The sequence below is a fragment of the Watersipora subatra genome, chromosome 11 (assembly GCF_963576615.1).
Source record: "Watersipora subatra chromosome 11, tzWatSuba1.1, whole genome shotgun sequence".
Classification (NCBI taxonomy): domain Eukaryota; kingdom Metazoa; phylum Bryozoa; class Gymnolaemata; order Cheilostomatida; family Watersiporidae; genus Watersipora; species Watersipora subatra.
The window spans coordinates 14506398-14527891 of record NC_088718.1 but is presented as its reverse complement, the minus strand read 5'-3'; the positions used below and the strand labels follow the sequence as shown (position 1 = coordinate 14527891).

At 36.1% G+C, this 21494-nt stretch overlaps 1 protein-coding gene across 1 annotated transcript in view; it reads right to left on the bottom strand.

Moving 5' to 3' along the window:
• Positions 1 to 6227: 6227 nt before the first annotated feature.
• Positions 6228 to 21494, bottom strand: part of LOC137408843 (ubiquitin carboxyl-terminal hydrolase 5-like) — a 39637-nt gene continuing 24370 nt past the window's right edge. The window contains exons 13-18 of the mRNA XM_068095423.1: positions 17956 to 18207; positions 15684 to 15772; positions 12996 to 13180; positions 11517 to 11723; positions 7562 to 7682; positions 6228 to 6791 (exon numbers count right to left, since the gene is read on the bottom strand). Coding sequence (XP_067951524.1) covers positions 6616 to 6791; positions 7562 to 7682; positions 11517 to 11723; positions 12996 to 13180; positions 15684 to 15772; positions 17956 to 18207 — 1030 coding nt within the window. The 3' untranslated portion in view covers positions 6228 to 6615. The remainder of the gene's footprint in view (positions 6792 to 7561; positions 7683 to 11516; positions 11724 to 12995; positions 13181 to 15683; positions 15773 to 17955; positions 18208 to 21494) is intronic.

The following is a 21494-nucleotide window of genomic DNA, read 5'->3' as shown; positions in this document are numbered from 1 at the left end:
ATTGATGACGTAAAAAAAACGATAGATTGCTAGGATTTGGTTTAGTGCTGATATGTTTAACGGATCTTATAAACAATGCTTTATGTAAGGCAGAATCATGGAGCTGCATGAAAATGTAAAAAGACCATTTTTGTAATTAAATTGGACTTAAATGATGAATGAAACCTACAACTTTCTGGTTGCACGTCACAAATCTAGTCAAAGAGCCACCTACCTGTGAACCAGTGTGACTTCCACTCCCTGATTGAATGTCCGACTCCCTCTCCTCATCACCTTCAGCTATTTTTTCCAAGTTGCTGCTGTTGTCTGAAAATATGCTGCGAAGAGAGTTTCGCTTTGTCAATGGAGGTATCTTTTTGCGTTTCAATGTCCGTTTGAGGGCATCTTCAGGTGATAAGAGTTTACCGGAAATTTTGTTAACTATCTGTGTGGTTGGCGCTTGTGTGTAGCGTATTGGCACATTCTGTTGCTTCACCGGAACCTGTTTGCGGTTGTTAGCAGGAGAATTGAAAACTAATGGAACAGTGGGGACCGAATGCTTACTATCATCTGGTTTTTGATGGGTAGTTTGGAGTGGACCAACTTGCTGTTGAGTAGTCAAAGGCTGAGGCAGAGCGGTCGACTGTGACAACCCAGTAGCTGGGGCTGGAATTTGGTATGGATGATTTGGATCAACAAGCCATTGTTGAACATAGCTTTGTTCCATGGCGGGATTAAGTCTAGGTTGGCTGACATGCCTCCCACAACTTTTACAAGGCGCACCAGGCGCGTGCATATGGTAATTCGAAGAGGTGGAATTCTGTTGTGAAGCATATTTCTGAAGCATGCTGTTGTACTCAGCCTTCATCTGAAAGACTGGCTTGGCAGTTGTTACATGATAGTAGGACTTACTTACCGGCAAACCGCATGGCTGCACACTTTTTGAGGGATTGGAAGTAGGAACAGGTGGATTCTTCACTTGCTCTGAACCATTTAGTCCAATAGCCGGTAAAACGGGCAAACTATTTGTTGTGGCTTGATTAAGCAGGTTCTTATAAGTAGCGTTGTCGGCAGGAAATGATAGCGAAGGTTTATGGATGGTTACAGAAGACTTTCGGGAGGAAGCACTGAGTGGTTGACCATAAGTGCTGGTCTTTAAAAATGATGAATGCTCGGTAGATCTCTGTAGAACAGGAATTCGACTTTTAAACGGAATCTTTGGAACCTCATCATACTTATTCAACTTAGTCGTACCTGGAGACCGTGATTTATCAATCAGGACAACAGACGGAGAGTTCCCTCCAGACGCAGATATGTAGTACTTCTCTGCATCATCAGCAGTAGGTATCCTAATCGTATCTCCAACATTGAGTTTGTCCAAGCCACTACCTTGTTGTCGTGGCTTCAATTTTACGCTGTTCATGACTCCTCATGGAGTAAATACGTCGAATGAAGACATGCTAACATCTCCATCCAGATAAAGTTCTTTGAGAAATAATTAGTGCTGACGATTACTCGCAGAGCTAGAATTGATGACAAATGATAACGAAATTAATCTGCTTTTCCAAAGTGAGACAATGGTATCGTCATATACAGGATTGTAATGCTTCCACGTTTCTCCGGCTTACTTCCATAACAAATACGACTCAACAAGCATTCAAGGAATCGACAGAAAATCTAAACATCCGCCAGAAGTTGGCTATTGATTTTTCAAATCAATTATTTCAAATTGTCCCTAAGTGCACTTGATGCTAATAACACCCCTTGCAATATAATTGCAAGATTAATTACACCCCTGAATATTCAACTATTGATCGGCGCGTGTCGTCTTTCCAGTGAGCGAATGCGAACATTGATAAATATAACAATGACAGAACCTTTGTCCTCATTTCCCTCCAGCTAATCAATAATCATGTATCACAAATAGATCATCTTTGTTTACTAAACAGAAACTGTGACTGGAGGTTGGTTACGAATCGAAAAACTAACATTTTTGCTGTTGAAAATTCCGGGTTTGTTGTTACAGTAAGATTGCAATTGAAGACATAAAACAGTAGACAATTCTTAGCTACTTCATTAATTGTGACTGGTCATTACGAGGGAATGGCAGCTGTACAAGTGGAAGGACATTATGTGCCTCCTTATGTAATCGCACTCACATTTTTTAGATGTCTATGGTGTAAATAGAGTTATTACGAATAGGCCTATAATCTGATAACTATAGACGCGCTTTAAAGTATAAGCTCTTACTTATGTTTAGACCGGAAGTACCTTCAATGGCTCCATACAGTAACACATCTGTCATCGGAATCCTTTACTGGTCATTGAAAGTTGTGAAGGATTTTAAGCCATAAGTATTTTAATTAATGCTGTTGTCCAAAGGAAAAGGTGACCAAAAATAAAACGATTACCAAATAAACATAACAGATTAAAACTAACACAGTTATTGATGCTTAAGCACTACATGCATGTATACTACATGTAGTTGATAGAAGTACACCATATGAAAAAATTCTAGTTACCCAAATTTATGTAATTCTTGTAAATATTGTTCAATAAAACACATGTGTGTTTTAAGTTTATAATCATATAATTGCCAGAAATAAATAGCCTTAAATATTTCCAGAAGCTAAATAAAAAAAGACGCATAGTGACAACAAAAAGCAGGTGCTCAAATCAATTTGCTAAATTAATACAAACACAAGCATGAGTTGATGAAACTTGAAAAACGACTTTCTGATAGAGCACATGTTTAATGGTAATGGGGTGATGGGATGAATCTCTCCCCACTATATTTTTCCGTGTAGCAACTAGTATTCTGGGTAAAAATACTAATACAACTTTAACAATCGGGCTCAATAAATAAACAGAACATAGCAAACACTAGAGAAATATGCTGGATATAAATGAAGCCCCCAACGTCGCGAGTCTTGGTGCAATACTTTGCTGGATTGTTTTTGATTGTAAGTTCAATAATGCCATTATACAAGTGAGATATGTTCATTGTCCAGCGAAAGCAGACATGGTTTAACGTAAGTCATTGTTCATGAGGCCATTAGCTGCACCCACTATCCCTCATTCAATACTACTATTGATATCCCTTAGGCCCTTTTTATACTCTCTCTCTCATAGCAAACTTCTACATTGGGTTCCAACTATAGTATTATACTATTACAACTTGTATTATGGTAATTGACGTCTACCATAATAACCTGTCTTAATAGATGTGAGCCATTTGTGCAAGTCCCATTGTTGCATTTTCTTTTCTGCAGCTAAAATCGAAAATCTCGAACTATGCTAGTATAGCCAACTAGGTGTTGGTAGGTTTCACATAACCAAGAATTGCATATTTTGATTATGTAGGAGAATACGGATAGCGGATCACAAGAGCAAGGAGACATACGGATGGCAGACAATAAGAGTGTAGAGACACATGGATGGCAGGTAATAAGAGTGTGGAGACATATAGATGGCAGGTAATAAGAATATGGAGACATATAGATGGCAGGTAATAAGAATATGGAGACATATACAGTAGATGGCGGGTAATAAGAATGTGGAGACATATAGATGGCAGGTAATAAGAATATGGAGACATATAGATGGTAGGTAATAAGAATATGGAGACATATACAGTAGATGGCAGGTAATAAGAGTGTGGAGACATATAGATGGCAGGTAATAAGAATATGGAGACATATACAGTAGATGGCAGGTAATAAGAGTGTGGAGACATATAGATGGCAGGTAATAAGAATATGGAGACATATACAGTAGATGGCAGGTAATAAGAGTGTGGAGACATATAGATGGCAGGTAATAAGAATATGGAGACATATAGATGGCAGGTAATAAGAATATGGAGACATATACAGTAGATGGCAGGTAATAAGAATATGGAGACATATAGATGGCAGGTAATAAGAGTGTGGAGACATATACAGTAGATGGCAGGTAATAAGAATGTGGAGACATATAGATGGCAGGTAATAAGAATATGGAGACATATACAGTAGATGGCAGGTAATAAGAATATGGAGACATATAGATGGCAGGTAATAAGAGTGTGGAGACATATACAGTAGATGGCAGGTAATAAGAATGTGGAGACATATAGATGGCAGGTAATAAGAATATGGAGACATATACAGTAGATGGCAGGTAATAAGAATATGGAGACATATAGATGGCAGGTAATAAGAGTGTGGAGACATATACAGTAGATGGCAGGTAATAAGAGTGTGGAGACATATAGATGGCAGGTAATAAGAATATGGAGACATATACAGTAGATGGCAGGTAATAAGAGTGTGGAGACATATAGATGGCAGGTAATAAGAATATGGAGACATATAGATGGCAGGTAATAAGAATATGGAGACATATACAGTAGATGGCAGGTAATAAGAGTGTGGAGACATATAGATGGCAGGTAATAAGAATATGGAGACATATACAGTAGATGGCAGGTAATAAGAATATGGAGACATATAGATGGCAGGTAATAAGAGTGTGGAGACATATAGATGGCAGGTAACAAGAATGTGGAGACATATAGGTGGCAGCTAACAAGAATGTGGAGACATATGGGTGGCAGCTAACAAGAATGTGGAGACATATAGATGGCAGGTAACAAGAATGTGGAGACATATAGATGGCAGGTAACAAGAATGTGGAGACATATAGATGGCAGGTAACAAGAATGTGGAGACATATAGATGGCAGGTAACAAGAATGTGGAGACATATAGATGGCAGGTAACAAGAATGTGGAGACATATAGATGGCAGGGAAGAAGAATGTGGAGACATATGGGTGGCAGCTAACAAGAATGTGGAGGCATATAGATGGCAGGTAACAAGAATGTGGAGACATATAGATGGCAGGTAACAAGAATGTGGAGACATATAGATGGCAGGTAACAAGAATGTGGAGACATATAGATGGCAGGTAACAAGAATGTGGAGACATATAGATGGCAGGTAACAAGAATGTGGAGACATATAGATGGCAGGTAACAAGAATGTGGAGACATATGGGTGGCAGCTAACAAGAATGTGGAGACATATGGGTGGCAGCTAACAAGAATGTGGAGACATATAGATGGCAGCTAACAAGAATGTGGAGACATATAGGTGGCAGCTAACAAGAATGTGGAGACATATAGATGGCAGGTAACAAGAATGTGAAGACATATGGGTGGCAGCTAACAAGAATGTGGAGACATATGGGTGGCAGCTAACAAGAATGTGGAGACATATAGATGGCAGCTAACAAGAATGTGGAGACATATAGGTGGCAGCTAACAAGAATGTGGAGACATATAGATGGCAGGTAACAAGAATGTGGAGACATATAGATGGCAGGTAACAAGAATGTGGAGACATATAGATGGCAGGTAACAAGAATGTGGAGACATATAGATGGCAGGTAACAAGAATGTGGAGACATATAGATGGCAGGTAACAAGAATGTGGAGACATATAGATGGCAGGGAAGAAGAATGTGGAGACATATGGGTGGCAGCTAACAAGAATGTGGAGGCATATAGATGGCAGGTAACAAGAATGTGGAGACATATAGATGGCAGGTAACAAGAATGTGGAGACATATAGATGGCAGGTAACAAGAATGTGGAGACATATAGATGGCAGGTAACAAGAATGTGGAGACATATAGATGGCAGGTAACAAGAATGTGGAGACATATAGATGGCAGGTAACAAGAATGTGGAGACATATAGATGGCAGGGAAGAAGAATGTGGAGACATATGGGTGGCAGCTAACAAGAATGTGGAGGCATATAGATGGCAGGTAACAAGAATGTGGAGACATATAGATGGCAGGTAACAAGAATGTGGAGACATATAGATGGCAGGTAACAAGAATGTGGAGACATATAGATGGCAGGTAACAAGAATGTGGAGACATATAGATGGCAGGGAAGAAGAATGTGGAGACATATGGGTGGCAGCTAACAAGAATGTGGAGGCATATAGATGACAGATAGCAAAAGTAAATTATTGAGATTATTTAAAAACCATTAAAATATCTGTCAGGAATTTTAGATGCTTCGATATTGTGACCAGATGTTGATGTTAAAATTTGATGAATGTCTGCATCCAGAATACGCTTGAAAAAACTTCGATAAATTGAATTATATCTTATTTCTGTGTTTAAAAATATATATTTGTTGACAGGACTGAGGAGGGATTGTCATGTTGGTCTCCAAATCCACTCCCCGGCTATATTGTTAATACAATTGCTAGGTCAAGGACACCCTTTGAGTCTTTCAATACATTACAGATTTCATTGCATTTCAATAAATTATGCTACCTGATGTAATATGTCACAGTATTTCCAAATCAGTAAATCTGCTGTAATGAATAATATATTTGAAGGCATCTTGAAATATGTAGATATACAGTTGAATAATATATTGACAGTTATGAGAATATTAGACGGATTGACGCGTAATGTGCACAAAGACAATTTCAAGATGAATATATAGGGCTTCATAAATAGACAAAAGTACAAAGTAATAATTTCCACAATCAAGTCATCTATAGACTCCTCGGTAAGCGAATCCAACTATTTGCATGTACTTGTACAGCGGGGATGAGCAGCCTCCCCAAACTCAATCGATTCTCTCATATAAGTATACATAAGCTAAGTCTATGGGTGGTTTCTGTGACTCTGCTACTTTTTCATCGTTATATATTACCCACTGACCTTCCTTGAGGATGTGACAGACATAATGACCAGTATCTGTCGCCTGCCCCATATGACTGATGAAAGCTCTCAGTCTATATTCTGCAAAACACATCACCTTGAATTGACCTCGAAAGAAATTAGCTTTAATCGACCGTGTTTACAATGGAGAAAATGTTTGTTTATATAGAATGTGTTAGCTTCTTGAAATAAATTTGTCTATTTATAACGTTCATCTACCTACATATATTTATCTACACCCATTATAAAACTCCGATCTACCATATTATGAAACTCTGATCTTGTAATCTTGAAACCGTCGCACTGAATTAAAGTGCTTCATAAAGGGTAGCCTTGCACTGGTATAGAACACGTCATTTTCAACTTGCGGGACTAAAACTCTACAGCTTGTGCCACTCGATAGCATTCCAGAATTAAAGAATAATCCTTACTATAATAAGAGTGATGTTTCGTGATGCTAACAAACACTCAAGTGCTGGAAGAGTTAGAGAGCAGACTCACTGAGGCTTATTTAATGTGAAAAAGCAGACAACTTCTAGCAATGCCAGGCTCAATTGGGCAGTCTTAAAACTTTCATTTTTAGTTAGGATTTGCCATGACCTATCTGATTAGAAACTCAATAACCAATATTCACACCCAATAAGGATAATCGGCCTCATGACAGGTTCATAGATTTTTGTTGTTAAACAATTTGCGTTGAAAAAAAAATGCCGAGTTTAATGCTAGTTATTGATAAAAATTAGAATTTTTACACGATTGGCTTAGCTGCTGTGTATATAGAAAGAGTTCACTCGTTTCGTAAAACAATCGTTTTTAATGTAAACTGCGCACAACTTTAGGGAAACACTTACTGCCAGGTCCATCATTATAGGCAGTGGAACTCTGTGGAGTCTCCTCCGTTTCCATAGGCATTGTGTCCAACTCATCAGCATGGCTGAACACCCAATCACCAGCTCTCTCTAGATTGTTGTCCTACAGTAGAGCAGACAACGCCTCAAATGCAGTTCTCAAGTGTTACGTATTCTCAGAATTACATATTATACAGATATTTTTGTACAATAAACCAAAGGGCAGCAGAAAATTCTAGAATTTACAACTAGAAACTGCAGTTTCACCATGGTAAAGAGGATCTAACACTTCTATTTATTAACAGTCAAACCTCCAATTATGATTACCTAAAGGAATAATTTTTTCCAACAAAAGTTGAAAAATCGGAGCCAATGACTACATAAAGAGATTTTCAATAAGACTATCGAAGTTGCTCAACATAATAGTTTCAAAAGTGAGATTAAAGAGACAGACAACAATAAAAAATAGTTTAAAATATAAGTGCCGAAACTAAATGAACCTAAACCATAACTTCCACGTACAACTTTTATCGTATTCTCTAGGTAAATCAGACACGCTGATTCCGATTTTGTACTCAAAATAAAGATTGGTCCACTAACCTTCAAATTCATAAAGGCTTTTTTGAAGCGTTTCAATATCCGTCTCGAAAACAACACAATCGGCATAACAAGCTCCGCCCATAAATATGTTGACGAAACCTAGCTTTTTCAGAAACGGAAGTTAAGGATGTTTAGTCCAATTTCGAATAATAGAGATGGGTGTCTTAAAACCCATTATTATCTAAATCCAGCCTGTAAAATAATCTCAGTCTTTTATGAAAGGTATATAAACTATTTAAAATTGCTCGCAGCTTGTTACATGATGTTTAAACAGGCTGAACGCCGAGAAAAATGAGCTCAAAAAGCGCGGTTTCATCACAAGCTTGCGTAGTTATTGCGCTTTTTTGAGCTAATTTTTAAATATATGCAATGTTAAATAGCTAATCTACCTTTAAGAAAAGGCTGAGATTATTTTAAGGCTAAATTTAGATAATCATGGGTTTTAAAACACCCATCTCTATTATTCTAAATCGGTCTAACCATCCCTAACTTCTGTTCTTTAAAAGCTAGGTTACATCGCGTATTTATGGGCGGAGCTTGTTGTACCGATCATGTTGTTTTCGAGACCGACATTAAAACGCTGTAAAAAAGCCTTCATTACTCTGAAAGTTAGTGGACCAATCTTTATTTTGAGTACAAAATCGGAATCAATGTGTCTGATTTACCTAATAAATACAATAAAAGTTGTGCGCGACAGTTATGGTTTAAACTTAACCTAGCTATTGCAAGCTGCGCTGCGTATTTTTATCACATTTGTTTGTGCGTCTCTAAGATAAAATAACAATGAAAACTTCTTTTTGTAGATTATCATTTAGGTAATGTAGTATTTTACATCTATGTATATCTTTCTCAAAGTATGTGTGTATGTGGGTCTGTCTCTCATTCCAGCTATAGCGCACGCTGATTATTTTACCGATGTACCCACGCGTTACGATGCTCCTGTGAAGAAATATTGTCCGTAAGGTTCGATTACTATATCTGGGGTCAAGACCAATTCTTCTCACGTGGACAATTATATTGTCTCCATATCGTTGTATTCAAAGTTTTGATGGCTAGCTTCTGGTGGCACAGTAACCTTTTTGATACACACACACTTCTATGCACGAACTGTTATTATTAATTCTACATACTCAGGACTTTTATTTTATTTTCTCAGTTCGTATTAATTGTATCATTATCGAATCATCTCTTATTGTAATCGTAGCAAAACCGACTTGATTTAGCTATTACTTCCTAATTATTTTACATTTACATCTAAACTTTTTTATAATCATTTTATTTTTTTTAAACTTATTTGACCTGCACTAAACATTTTCCTCATGATATCAAGTTTAAAAGTTGTTTGACAAAGTTTTAAAACCTTTACAGTTGTTTTTATTTTCTCTCTTAATTTATTTCAATTACACAAACACTTTTCTCATGATATGTAGTTTGAAAGTTAGAATGGCAAATGTTGTTATACATGTATGTTAAATACAAATCAACTTTCTGACCAAAGACTTTTTTTATTCCCCGGGCAACGCCGGGTAGTACAGTTAGTCGAACAATAAATCAAAATTCTGTCTTAAGAATATTCATTTCCAAAGTCCAATGACACAAAACATTTCTGATCATAATAAGTTTGGAAGTCAAATTTAGTCTTGAGTTACTCTTTGACACACATAAAAATATGATAACACTTTGGAGAAAAAAAGAAGGGAAAGCTTTGTCTTTTGCCCCTAAAAACCATTGAAATTAGAGGAAAAGACATTCGGAAACTTAATAAAAAATTTCAAAGATATCTTCAAATTTATGTAATTATGTGTGTATAAACATGTATATTCAAATTGACATAGCTATAAGTAGATGTAACTATATATATATATATATATATATATATATATATATATACTATATACACTAAGTGTTATGAACAGATGTATTTTTATACAATGCTGAATCTCAACACTGGTTTGTATGACTTAAACTGTATCTTGTTGATAAAATACAGAGCAAAAGTTCGCTACAAAAGTTCATGAGAATATGTACACAGTCTTAGCTGAAAAAATTCATAAATTCACTAGAGCTGCACAATGATCGCATTGCGTTAATTAAACGATAAATACAAATACACGATTAACTGAGTTGAGTCAATTAATCTTCAAATAAAATACAACCAAGATGATGATCATGATGTGGTTCCTTAGTATTGTTCAATATATAACATTAACATAGCAGGTTACTACCATTTAATTTACTAACAAATAAATATTATGATAAGCAACACTTTCTTACCAATTATATACAACCACAATTATTTTGCACTCAACTATGAAAACACAAACTGAGTCGCTAACATAAAACTTGTTTATACAATGCACAAATCGGCTAGATCCTGCACAAACACCGTGCCGATCTAGCCCTAAGCGTCCATGTCGTTAGCTGTTCGAACATGTTTCTAGGTAATAGCAACAAAAGTGATTTCAGTATTAATATCTTATAGTCTATTTTTTGTTTATTTTTAAAAACTTTCTTAGGTAAATTATACATGTATTTTCATTCTTCAAAAAATCACAATCATATTTCATCTTTAGAATAATAGTAATATCAGATTGACACTTTATTGGTACATAAAAGCAGAAAACTGTCTTCTATACTAGGTAGCGCATTTCCCTATGTTGTTGGAAGCGTAAAAAAGAAAGCTAAGTGCAATATATGCCAGAAAGAACTTGCCTACCACCACAGCACATCATCATTAAGATATAATTTAACTAATTCTCATCCTACCGTGCAGAAATCATCACCAGCTGTTGCAGACAATATCTACTACTACTGTCCCCTGTGAGTGGCTATTCTCTAAAGCTGGCAATATTGTATGTAGGAAGAGGGCATCTCTTTATTCGAATAATGCGAATAAACTGTGCTGCCTCAACTCTTGACTGACTTAATTATAGACTTTCATAGACTGTTTTCACTCATAATAATTATTCCATTGTAACTTATGTACTTGTATATAACATGTACGCCTGCTAACAATTGTCTCAAATATAATTAATTTGTAAGTAGCTGTATTATTTGTTTTTGAATATGCAGGTTTTTGCTAGATTAATTCTAAGATTAATCGAAGATTAACTGGTTCAGACCAGTTATTAATCGCGATTAATTTTTTTATAATTGTTGTGCAGCTCTAAAATTTACAAAGAACCACAGCGTGGCAGTTTAAAATGAACGCTTGAAGGTGGCATCTCAATTAGCAATTCAAATACTTCGAGCTACAGGAATTTCAAAAATCCAAGATAACAAAACGAAAGCGTGATGAGAATGGATCCCCAACGAGTCTTGCTAAAATTTGAAGATGATGAGAAAAAATGTTTCCTACCGTGGCTTTGAGTGCTTTGATGCTCTGATCCCTTGTGAATCCCATGGCTGTTAGAAGAGAAATTCCTTCCTCATTAGGAGTAAATGATGAGCGAGAGTTAGCCGCTCCTGGAGGCACAAATGGACTGTCAAAGTCTGCATCACCCATGTGCTCCATCACCCAGTTCATGGCAGGCTCAACTCCAGTGTTGTTCGTGTGAAAAACGGCCTGCAATAAGATGAAACAGATAGAACACTTGTCAGCGAGTTTGATAACAAACTCGCTGATGTATGGCAGCACGTAAAAAGAACTGCAGACGGTATAGCTCGACTAACACAGTTCAGCAGCCAGTATTTCCAATGCTATCCAATCAAACAATGTCCGCCAATGAATTGAAACTGATTGGTGTTAATCATTTAATACGAACAAGTTTTGATATAACCCACAACGTAAATAATTCGTTCCAGGAACGTTTACTAAATACCGTTATAGGGAATTTATGTCATAAGAACAGTAAAATACATGTAAATTGCCTAATCCATTCCAGGAGCTTTTCAAACTCCCCCATTTGGCCATGCAAAAACGAAAAACTTGACTTAGCTCTAATTTCTAATTCTAATTTATTTAATTTTACTAATCTCTAACTTCTAATTTATGGGCTGTACCATAACTGCACCGTAACATTATTAGGTTGCATCGACAACTTCTTTCCTTTTTTTGATCAATCTTACGGGTTGCGGTAACTTTCACAATAAGTTGACGAGGAGCGCACATTTTCAACGTTCATTCACAACGATTTGCTTATTTTTTTAAACAGCAAAGTATATTCTGCAAAGTAAAACTAAAATTTTTTTTAAATATCTACAGTAAAGCAAAACAACAAAATATTTTTTTATAACAAAGCGGTACTACCTGTCCATCGTCTATCAGTATCCAAGAGTCAAAGTCAGGATAAAAGAGAACGTTCGACGATGCTCCAACTGTCACATTCATAATGTTATACCGATGCTGTAACACCTACACTAATCGATCACCTTTGTATTTATGAGCAGTCCCACAGCAGCTGTTTTCTGTTTTGTCGACACATATGACGATCTATCACAACGAACTAGAATGTCGCGAAAGTTGTATATATAGTAGATATAGCTTTATACAAGCATTGTTTTTTCTCTCGCAAGTGTAGTGAGATTGAGTAATATTCAATAAGAATTTGAGAACTCGCCTGACTTGACAATTTACGTTGTTTGGAGTTTTTTTCCGTAGTACGAAGCAAAAACTTCACATTAACTTTTTACATTATCTGGAATTTACGTTATAGGAGCGTCTATTGCATCTTCAATTAATTTGCTATAATTTAAGGCAAAAGTAAGTTTGTATTTTTTTTCTAGATAAGAGCGATGATCACCACACTTCTATTAAGTAAAGGAGGTTACATGTACACTGACTTATCATCGAAGTCACCTGCCCGTCCTGGAACAATTAGGATGACTTTACACAGACCTTTTTACAGCCCTCCACAGCGAATCCCATATCCACGAGCTGAGCAACAACTCCCTCGTCTATTTCAACAGTTGGCGCTGCTTCAGACGCTCTGTCATCAGCTGGAAACTCTTCCTCTCCGGGCTGGCGACCATGACCACGAAAAGAAGTAAGGTCAAGCACCTCTGGAGCATCTAGCGAGATGTCTATGTTAAGAGATAAGAAAAGCATCTCCAGATTATCTTGAATAGAAAAACAGTCTTGAGAAAGAGTGGGAGTTGTCTTCTACTGGAAGGCTACAGCACAAAAACTATTTAACTAACCAAGATACCGAAGCTGTTCAATGCAGAAATACCATCAAATGCTATACTATCATACATGTATTATACAGCTACAACATTGTGACTACTGAGCAGTAAATGAGTGTCTACAAATTAAAAATAATATATAAAAAGCAGGTATATTTTAATGGAATAAATGCCTCGAGCCTATTTATTAACACCATTGACCATTGACAGGTTTAATGGGGTTAGGTTAGTGATTAGCCTAATAAACCAAAATCAGCTAGCAAGTCTTGACACTCAGTTATAAGTGATGGCATGCAGTCGCAGGTGGTGACATGCAGTTACAAGTGTTGACACACCGTTACCAATATTGATGCAGCAGTTACAAGTGTTTACATACAATTATAGGTGTTGACAAGGGGTGACAAGTGTTGACAAGGGGTGACAAGTGTTGACACGCAGTTATAACAATTGGAAAGCGGTAATCTTATATAGTGTATAACAAAAATTATGTCAATTATACATATTGATTCTTATAATGCTTTAATATGAATATTAGACTTGTTCTAATGAAACTGACATATATACCCACCTAAAGAGTGAAAAATTCCAAATACTGAACTTTCTGCTTAGAAAGGTTTATTAGCAACAAAATTCACATTGCAGTTATTTGGTATCAAAAGGTTCACCATGTCTTACTCTGCGGTGTTGTAGGTGCCAAATATGTGGAAATGTGATTACAAGCTAAAAAACGAACAGTTAATCGCAGCCATCACGAAAACGCCGCAGTTTGGAATCTATATATTTCGATGACGTACTCAAACATCATAGTTATTGTTTAGACACGTGATGTTATCATGTGTAATTAAAGGCCAATAAAAGGCTCAATATAAAATGTCTCATAGCACAAGTTTATGACAAACACGTCGGGTTCTACCAGATAGCCCTTATTAAATATAGAATCTGGCTACTTCACAGTTTCGCATCAGTTTGGTCTAATCATCTAGTCGTAATCTGATCATGTGACCCATACTTCCTGCCTAACGGCGTGAACAATTTTTGCAGCATTTTTTGACTATCTCATGTGACCAACAGGCTCGTCATGTTTATCAGAGGATGATATGTACTCCTGCGAACTATGGTTAAAATATTAAACTAATGTTTATGGTAGGTTTTGAGATATCAGTGCACAAAGTGACAGCATTACAATGATGATGAAACAGACGCGTAAAGACAATAGACATGGTTTTATTGAATGTGTGAAGCATATTTGTGAAAATATTTTGATGAATGAGGTTGCATGAAAGTGTAAACAAAAGCCCTTGTGTTTAACTACGTCCCATTTAAACGGTTTTGGAAAGGGATTTCAATCTACGGTGGTCTCGTGATGTCTGCGATTAACTGTTCATTTTTGAGCTTTTAAGAGCTTGTAATCACATTTCCACATATTTTGCCCCTACAACACAGCAGAGTAAGACATGGTGAACCTTTTGATACCAAATAACTGTAACGTGAACTGTTGCAAGTCAACTTTTAGGGAAATTTTGTAATCTGCATATAATTCCACGCGTGAGACCAGTTTTTGATTTACCATATACCTTAACACATATGTCAACCATAAAACAACGACCCTAACACTTTGAATTTATAAAAATTCACGCATAAGCCGACCCTACAACCCACAACACGCCGTTCGCACCTGTAAGCCAAAAGCTTGAAGAGAAAATGAAAACGATAACCATTATTGTTCTGTTTTAAAATGTATATAACATATATATTAAATATATATATTTTAAATATATATATTTATATATAAATATATTTATACATAATATAAATATATATATGTATTTATATATATTATATATATATATAAATAACAATAAAATTCTTCAACTGTTCTAGAAACCGTTAATGCAAATAAACAGTATGTAGAGTTGTATGTGACGACCGTAATGTTTGGCTAACCAATCACAGACTGTTATTGCTGTCATGGTGTACCATTACCAACTAACGCTGTTTGCATGTGTGTGTGGCACGGGCACACACGCACGCACGCACGCACGCACACACACACACACACACATGTTCTCATAATAAGAGAACACACACACACACATGTTCTCATACTAAGAGAACACACACACATGTTCTCATACTAAGAGAACACACACACATGTTCTCATAATAAGAGACGGAATTAAGCTAGAATAATCTTATTTCGTTCGAGTGCGATTAGAGTTTTGCGCGTATACACCGGCACCTTAGTTTGGTAACTTTATTTTTGAGTTTTAAACTCAGCTTATCTGCAAAAATTTAAGATAAGCGTACTCTATGAACCAAAATCCTGTTTGAGGTTCTCTGGACACCCAGAGTGTTGGCAACCCACGATCTTACCAAAAGCTAAAATAAAGGAAAGTCTCACCTAGCTTCTTCGGTGTCCAGTTTTGTGTGACAGTAAACTTGCGTATATGGATAAAGAGGTATGGAGGAAATGTCTTGAGATTACTGCACCTGCAAGAAGTAGACAGCCCAAATCATAACAAACTTATCAAAACCTTACAAGGAGAAGGTAGAGGGAGAGGGCAAGTAGTTGTATAAAGAACTGTAAATAGCGCATTAACATTCTCACTATTCTTACTGATTAGGATAGTTTAATAAAGAGAGGACAACACCAGTCTAGGTATCTTTCAAAACTCATTATGGAACAGAAAACTTCCCTTTGATTCAGAGTTATTTCCTCATGAAACAATATATAGAAGTTGCCATGCCTGCACATTATAGTAACGAGGACCCCAGCAGTTTAGTGTACAAGGGAAGATCATCAGGTATAATAACTACGCGTACAATTATTACAGAATGCCAGTGGACTGCTAACTGGCGCAGGTGTTAAATGTTGGTCTACCATCCTGTCATCAAAAGTGCGAATCCTGTACAATGCATTTTTTTCCAAACCTCCAAACGTGGTTTCACAGACAGACAGACTGATGACACAGCTATTACTATAGTAAAGATATAACCAATTACATGCTCAGCTAACTACAATAACTTAATCCTATGAGTAAGGAGATATCATTATACTCCTTGTTTGTGTCTGAGAAATTTCCTATTTGTATAATCTTGTTTTACAAATAAAACAAATTTTATTACCAAATTAGTTATGACTGCATTGTTCTTATCCCTAACCTTTTGAGATTGTACCACTAGGGACTTGAAACCTTTTGCATGCCACTGCCAATCAACACGAGCCATATTGCTAAGGTAATAGCTCGTAAGGCAACAATTTTTGGTTTTATTTAAATTTTACTTTGTATTAAAACTTGCTTAAACTTGAAAACTAAAACTTGAGAAAAACAGAGTGTGAGAAATCTCACAACATTTTTAATAGATAAAGAAATATTTATACAGCCTATTCTCTCAACTTCTACCAGCTTACTCTGAGGGCAAATTCAAATTTTCAACACAGCCTAAAAAATAACTATCATGGACTAGGGTGCACGACAAACACTTATTTAGTCCTATGCATATCCATAGATTTGGAGTTATCTTATCTTATCTATACCACCTCCAGCAGTGTGTGACTATCGGGCAATTATTCTGTCGCAAATCCGTGAATGGATCTAGCATGCAAGGTTGTGGGACAAAATCTTTATATTTTTATGGGTCCACGTTTGGTGTATGCTAAATGTAGCATACACCAAACACATTTGTTATAAGGCAATATTGTTTAGTTATCATAGTTTACAAGTCCTACAAGAACTTATAAAGATCTAAGACAGAAGCGTTTGGCTCTACTTGTACTTATTCATTGTCAGCTAAACCTACCGCACTCGGTTATCTTCTACCATCATGTACTCCAAACAAGGCAAAAACTGTAGATCACAATTAAAACTGTAGCGATAATAAAAACCTTTTTATTTCTATTTAAAATTTTATTTCAGTTTCTTATATTTCAGATACAATCAACTTGTTTCGCTACCGTGCTTTATTAACTAAAATATAGTTGATGTAGGTTTAGGTCACTTAGGAATAAAACAAATGGCATTCTTGCATGCAAAGTAGTTCCCGGAACGACTTTAATTTTTGTGTAGAGGCCTTGATCGACGAACTCCTTACCTTTAATTGATAGATTTCTGACAGTAAAATTAACATACCTCGAGACGCTATGCCTCTCTTCAACAAAATTTTTAGGCAACTACCACAACAACAAAAGCATGTAATTCATGTATCTCAAAAAAGATAAGTCCCAAATTATGAAGCAACTCGGGTTTCTTGTCTCCATCTCACAACCACCTCAACAACCACACCTTGTCATACTAAAAAACATTCTAAAATTAATTCTAACTACATATGCTCTGTAGCTAACGTCAGCTCGCTAAAATATTAGGTTTCCAAACACCCACCTGCTGACTATTTGATTGAGAATAAAAGAAAACCCAGGCATCAGCAGGCTAAATGCTAGTCTCTGAAACAGTAGTCAATAGAATCAGTTACCGTAACAAGCTGCAACGATTAGACTCAATTCCAACTACAGCTTGGTTGGATGGACATACACAACTATGAAGATGTAAACACATTACTGCTGATTATAGAAAACACGGAGAAGGCAATTACTGCACAACTCTATTCAAGTACATGTTTAAAACTACGATAATTTAGACTAAAATAATAGTGGCAAATAGTAATAAACATCTTACTTGGACACTGTTACGGCCTTCTTCACCGCAGTGCTGTAAAAGTCGTCAATCATCTCAACAGCCACAAAGTTTCTCAGACACGAGTTTAGCGATATTCTCGGTCTAACCACCTCCTTCGGATCGGTCACAGACTTTCCAGCCGCCTCCAACTCTTTTTTGTGCTGCTCATATGCAGCCACTTCTGAGACATTTTGGGCGCTCGACATGGAAACGGGGAGAGAAAGGATGTAGTTGTTGTCCACATCGCCGTAGCTGTAAACAACGCAAGGTTTAAAAATTTTTAGAATTACCATAAACCCTCTACCTGAACACCACCCTTTAATTGAATGCCACCTCTATTTGCCCACCACTTTGACATTTTTTATCTTTAGGAACTCATAATAGCAAGTGATCAGTAAAAAGTGTCTACAAAATAGTACCATTAATGACTTGATTACGTCATGCTTTTTTTTCAAAAAACAATTGCTTTTTTTTCCGTTGCTGCTGTAGAGGTTGTCATGATTTTAGTGAGGATGTAGTTTTGAATCAGAGCTACACTATGATTCAAAATTCCTATCAAAGGTCATATCTAGTGTTTTAAGATTTGTCCATGATGTGAAGACTGAAATGTTTTGATGAACGATAAGAATATTTCTAAGGAGCATTGCATGACATAAGAACAACCATTGTTATGGGGTATTCCAACTTTAAAATGTTAAAATGTCTTTAAAAATTAAAAACAGTATGTGCACTTTATAACTTCAATAATTTTTTTCTTTAAAACTTTGAAATCAACACCATCAAAATAGTTGATAACAGCACCATGCCAATCTTTTACAATTAAAGATGTGGTTGTGTCAAATTTGAGTTGATCTTAAAAGAAAGCATTTGTTTTTCTCTATCAGTTGATATGTTGTTTGTTGTGTTAGGCGATCTCATTGCCAAGATATTTGAAGATTAAAATCAAAAAAATCTGATCGCGGTAAAAACGCTCAGGCCAAAAAAGCGTGCCCAGACTTGCCCAAAATGATGTCACGCGTGATTTATCTGTCAATATATCTCGTATTCACATCGGCTATTTGCGATATAAGTCTAGTCCTACACGGCTCTATTGGCATATATTTTACTTTGTATTTGCTCATGTTGGTTAGAATAAAATTTTAAACCCTGCTACAAATACATTATTATGAATGTTTCCAAGGCCTCAAATAACGAAAATTGAAAATTTGTCTTACTCACTTTCTCCAAATGCTGTGTAAACATTTGAGTACCGACTACCACTTCTACCGGTCTACGGTAATTCTGTCAAGCAAACTATGTAGAATAAGGTCTCAGCGCAGTTCCGCCGCTACCCACACTAACGATATACAGCCTCCCAAAAGCCCGCCTACATTATGTCCGTCGCCTATACTTGGGGCGGGGTTGTATATCATTGCCCACACAGAAAACTAGTTTCTTACTACCGTAAGTAAAATAAGCGAGCTGCTTCTTTGAAAAGAATAAACATAGGGATAGAGTTTTAAGGATGAGAAGTCTGCTGCAAAATGGATTTGAACTCACATTCTCCAGTTCTGTGGACATCCATATACCGTATCCAATTCACTATAATATTCTGCAAATCATGTTTTGCATTATCTTCAACAATATTATTTTATTATATAATTTTTACAAGCAAAAAGATTTTCATCTCAGCATAAAGCTTTTATTAAAAATATTCATCAAGTCGTGGCCACTCACATAGTTTTAGCTGATACAATAAGACAAATTCATCTACTGCAACAAACTCAAACAAAACATCATGGTTTATGCAGCACACATTCAAGTCTCTCTTTCCCCTTTATGGCAGTTTCCACACTGACAAAGCTGCTTCGGCTGGTGGGACGACATAAACATCCTGTAATCAGTAAAACAAATGCAATAAATATATTTCATTCATAGATATGTCATTCTAAAGCGTATCTACTGAAAGCTTTCAAATGGGGAGTTTGATAGATTGCGAGTGTAATTTTAAAAACGAATAAATGTTTCACTAAGGCACAATACGCCAAGCCAATGATTCGAAGCTTTGGTTCTGGAAGTTAAAGATTTGCATTGATCAATCGATTTTCTTCACTTTCTACAAGTGAAAAGTGAACATCTAAAGTCAAATCATAAATCTAATTTACTAGATAAAACTGCCACAGAAAATTTGAAGCAAATGTAGTTAGGTGAACCAATAAAAAAACATAAAACGATGATTAGTGATAGCAAAAAGTTATAACTTTATTCATTAGTACATGTATTAATGAGTACTAAAATATTACCTTAAGTATATTCATCAATCTAAGCCATTGTATTGCTAGATGCTAAAGATTAAAAAGAAGCCGTCAAGAACTCACTGTACATACGTATCTCGCACACGCAGGAAATTACATTTTAGCCTCAAACAGGGAAATATAATCTGAATGTAAACTCAACAGGAAACTCTATAGGAGACTCAAAGTAAAAGATAAATTTACCTCCATTCTCCGATCTTCCTCCGTAGAACTTTAACTACCTGATGCCAAGAAAATTCGAGTCACCTTCGCAGTAACTTTACAGCAATTTTTACAATTATGTTGTTCGCCAATAAAACGTGTCGATCGAGTAATTCATTAAAGTAACGATGTTAATTAATTTAGTAAATATCGATGTCCATGCGATTTAATAATAGAGTAAAATCCCTAAATTTGAGATCACAGACAACGCGTTTTACGAGTGATAACATTTATTACGGCCTATATAAAAATTTCGCGCTGATGATTGGCTAAGGAAGCGACCTCATATTTATCGCTCGTGGTTTCTTTTCAGATATATTGCTTGTGACATCACGAAAGAAGCACCCGCTGGAACGTGAGCTTTTTAAAAGAGGGCCTCATTCAAACGCATATATCTCTGGACAGGGTTGGTCTACAAAGACAAAAATGGCATCAAATTGTAGCTGATGTTTCAGCCTTTTATGGGTCTTAATTTCATTAAATCGAATTTTTTGACGCAACCACATCTTTAAAGTAGCTCCTGTTTTAACTTGGTTTAATACTTTGACATATACGAAAAATGGTTTACAAGAAATGCTGAGGCTGACGTCATTAATGTCAACTCGCCCAAAGTAGAGAGTAAAATTTAGGCGACATGAGCATCATTTCGCCTGTAAAAGGGTTAAATTTGTCGTCCTAAAAATCTGATGAGCTAGTCGAAAAATACAGCGCCGCTATTTATTTGAACTCCAACACTAATCAAATGCCACTATAGAGGAAGGATGTAAAATAGAATGCTATGGCATTCATCTAAACTATAAAGAGTTTACGGTACGTTGAATGACAGCAATAGATGTCAGTAACTGTACTGCTGGTCTCAGAATATGGAGGTACAATATAGCTATCACCAGCTAACCAAAGAGGTAAAGAGCACTCCAATGTAATTATTATGTAGTATGAAGTCCACATTTGACAAAGATAATACATGTATATAACCTATAGTTTAACAATCTAGCAGTTTGGAAAAATGATATTAGTAAGTCGCACGTTTACGAAAATGTTTAA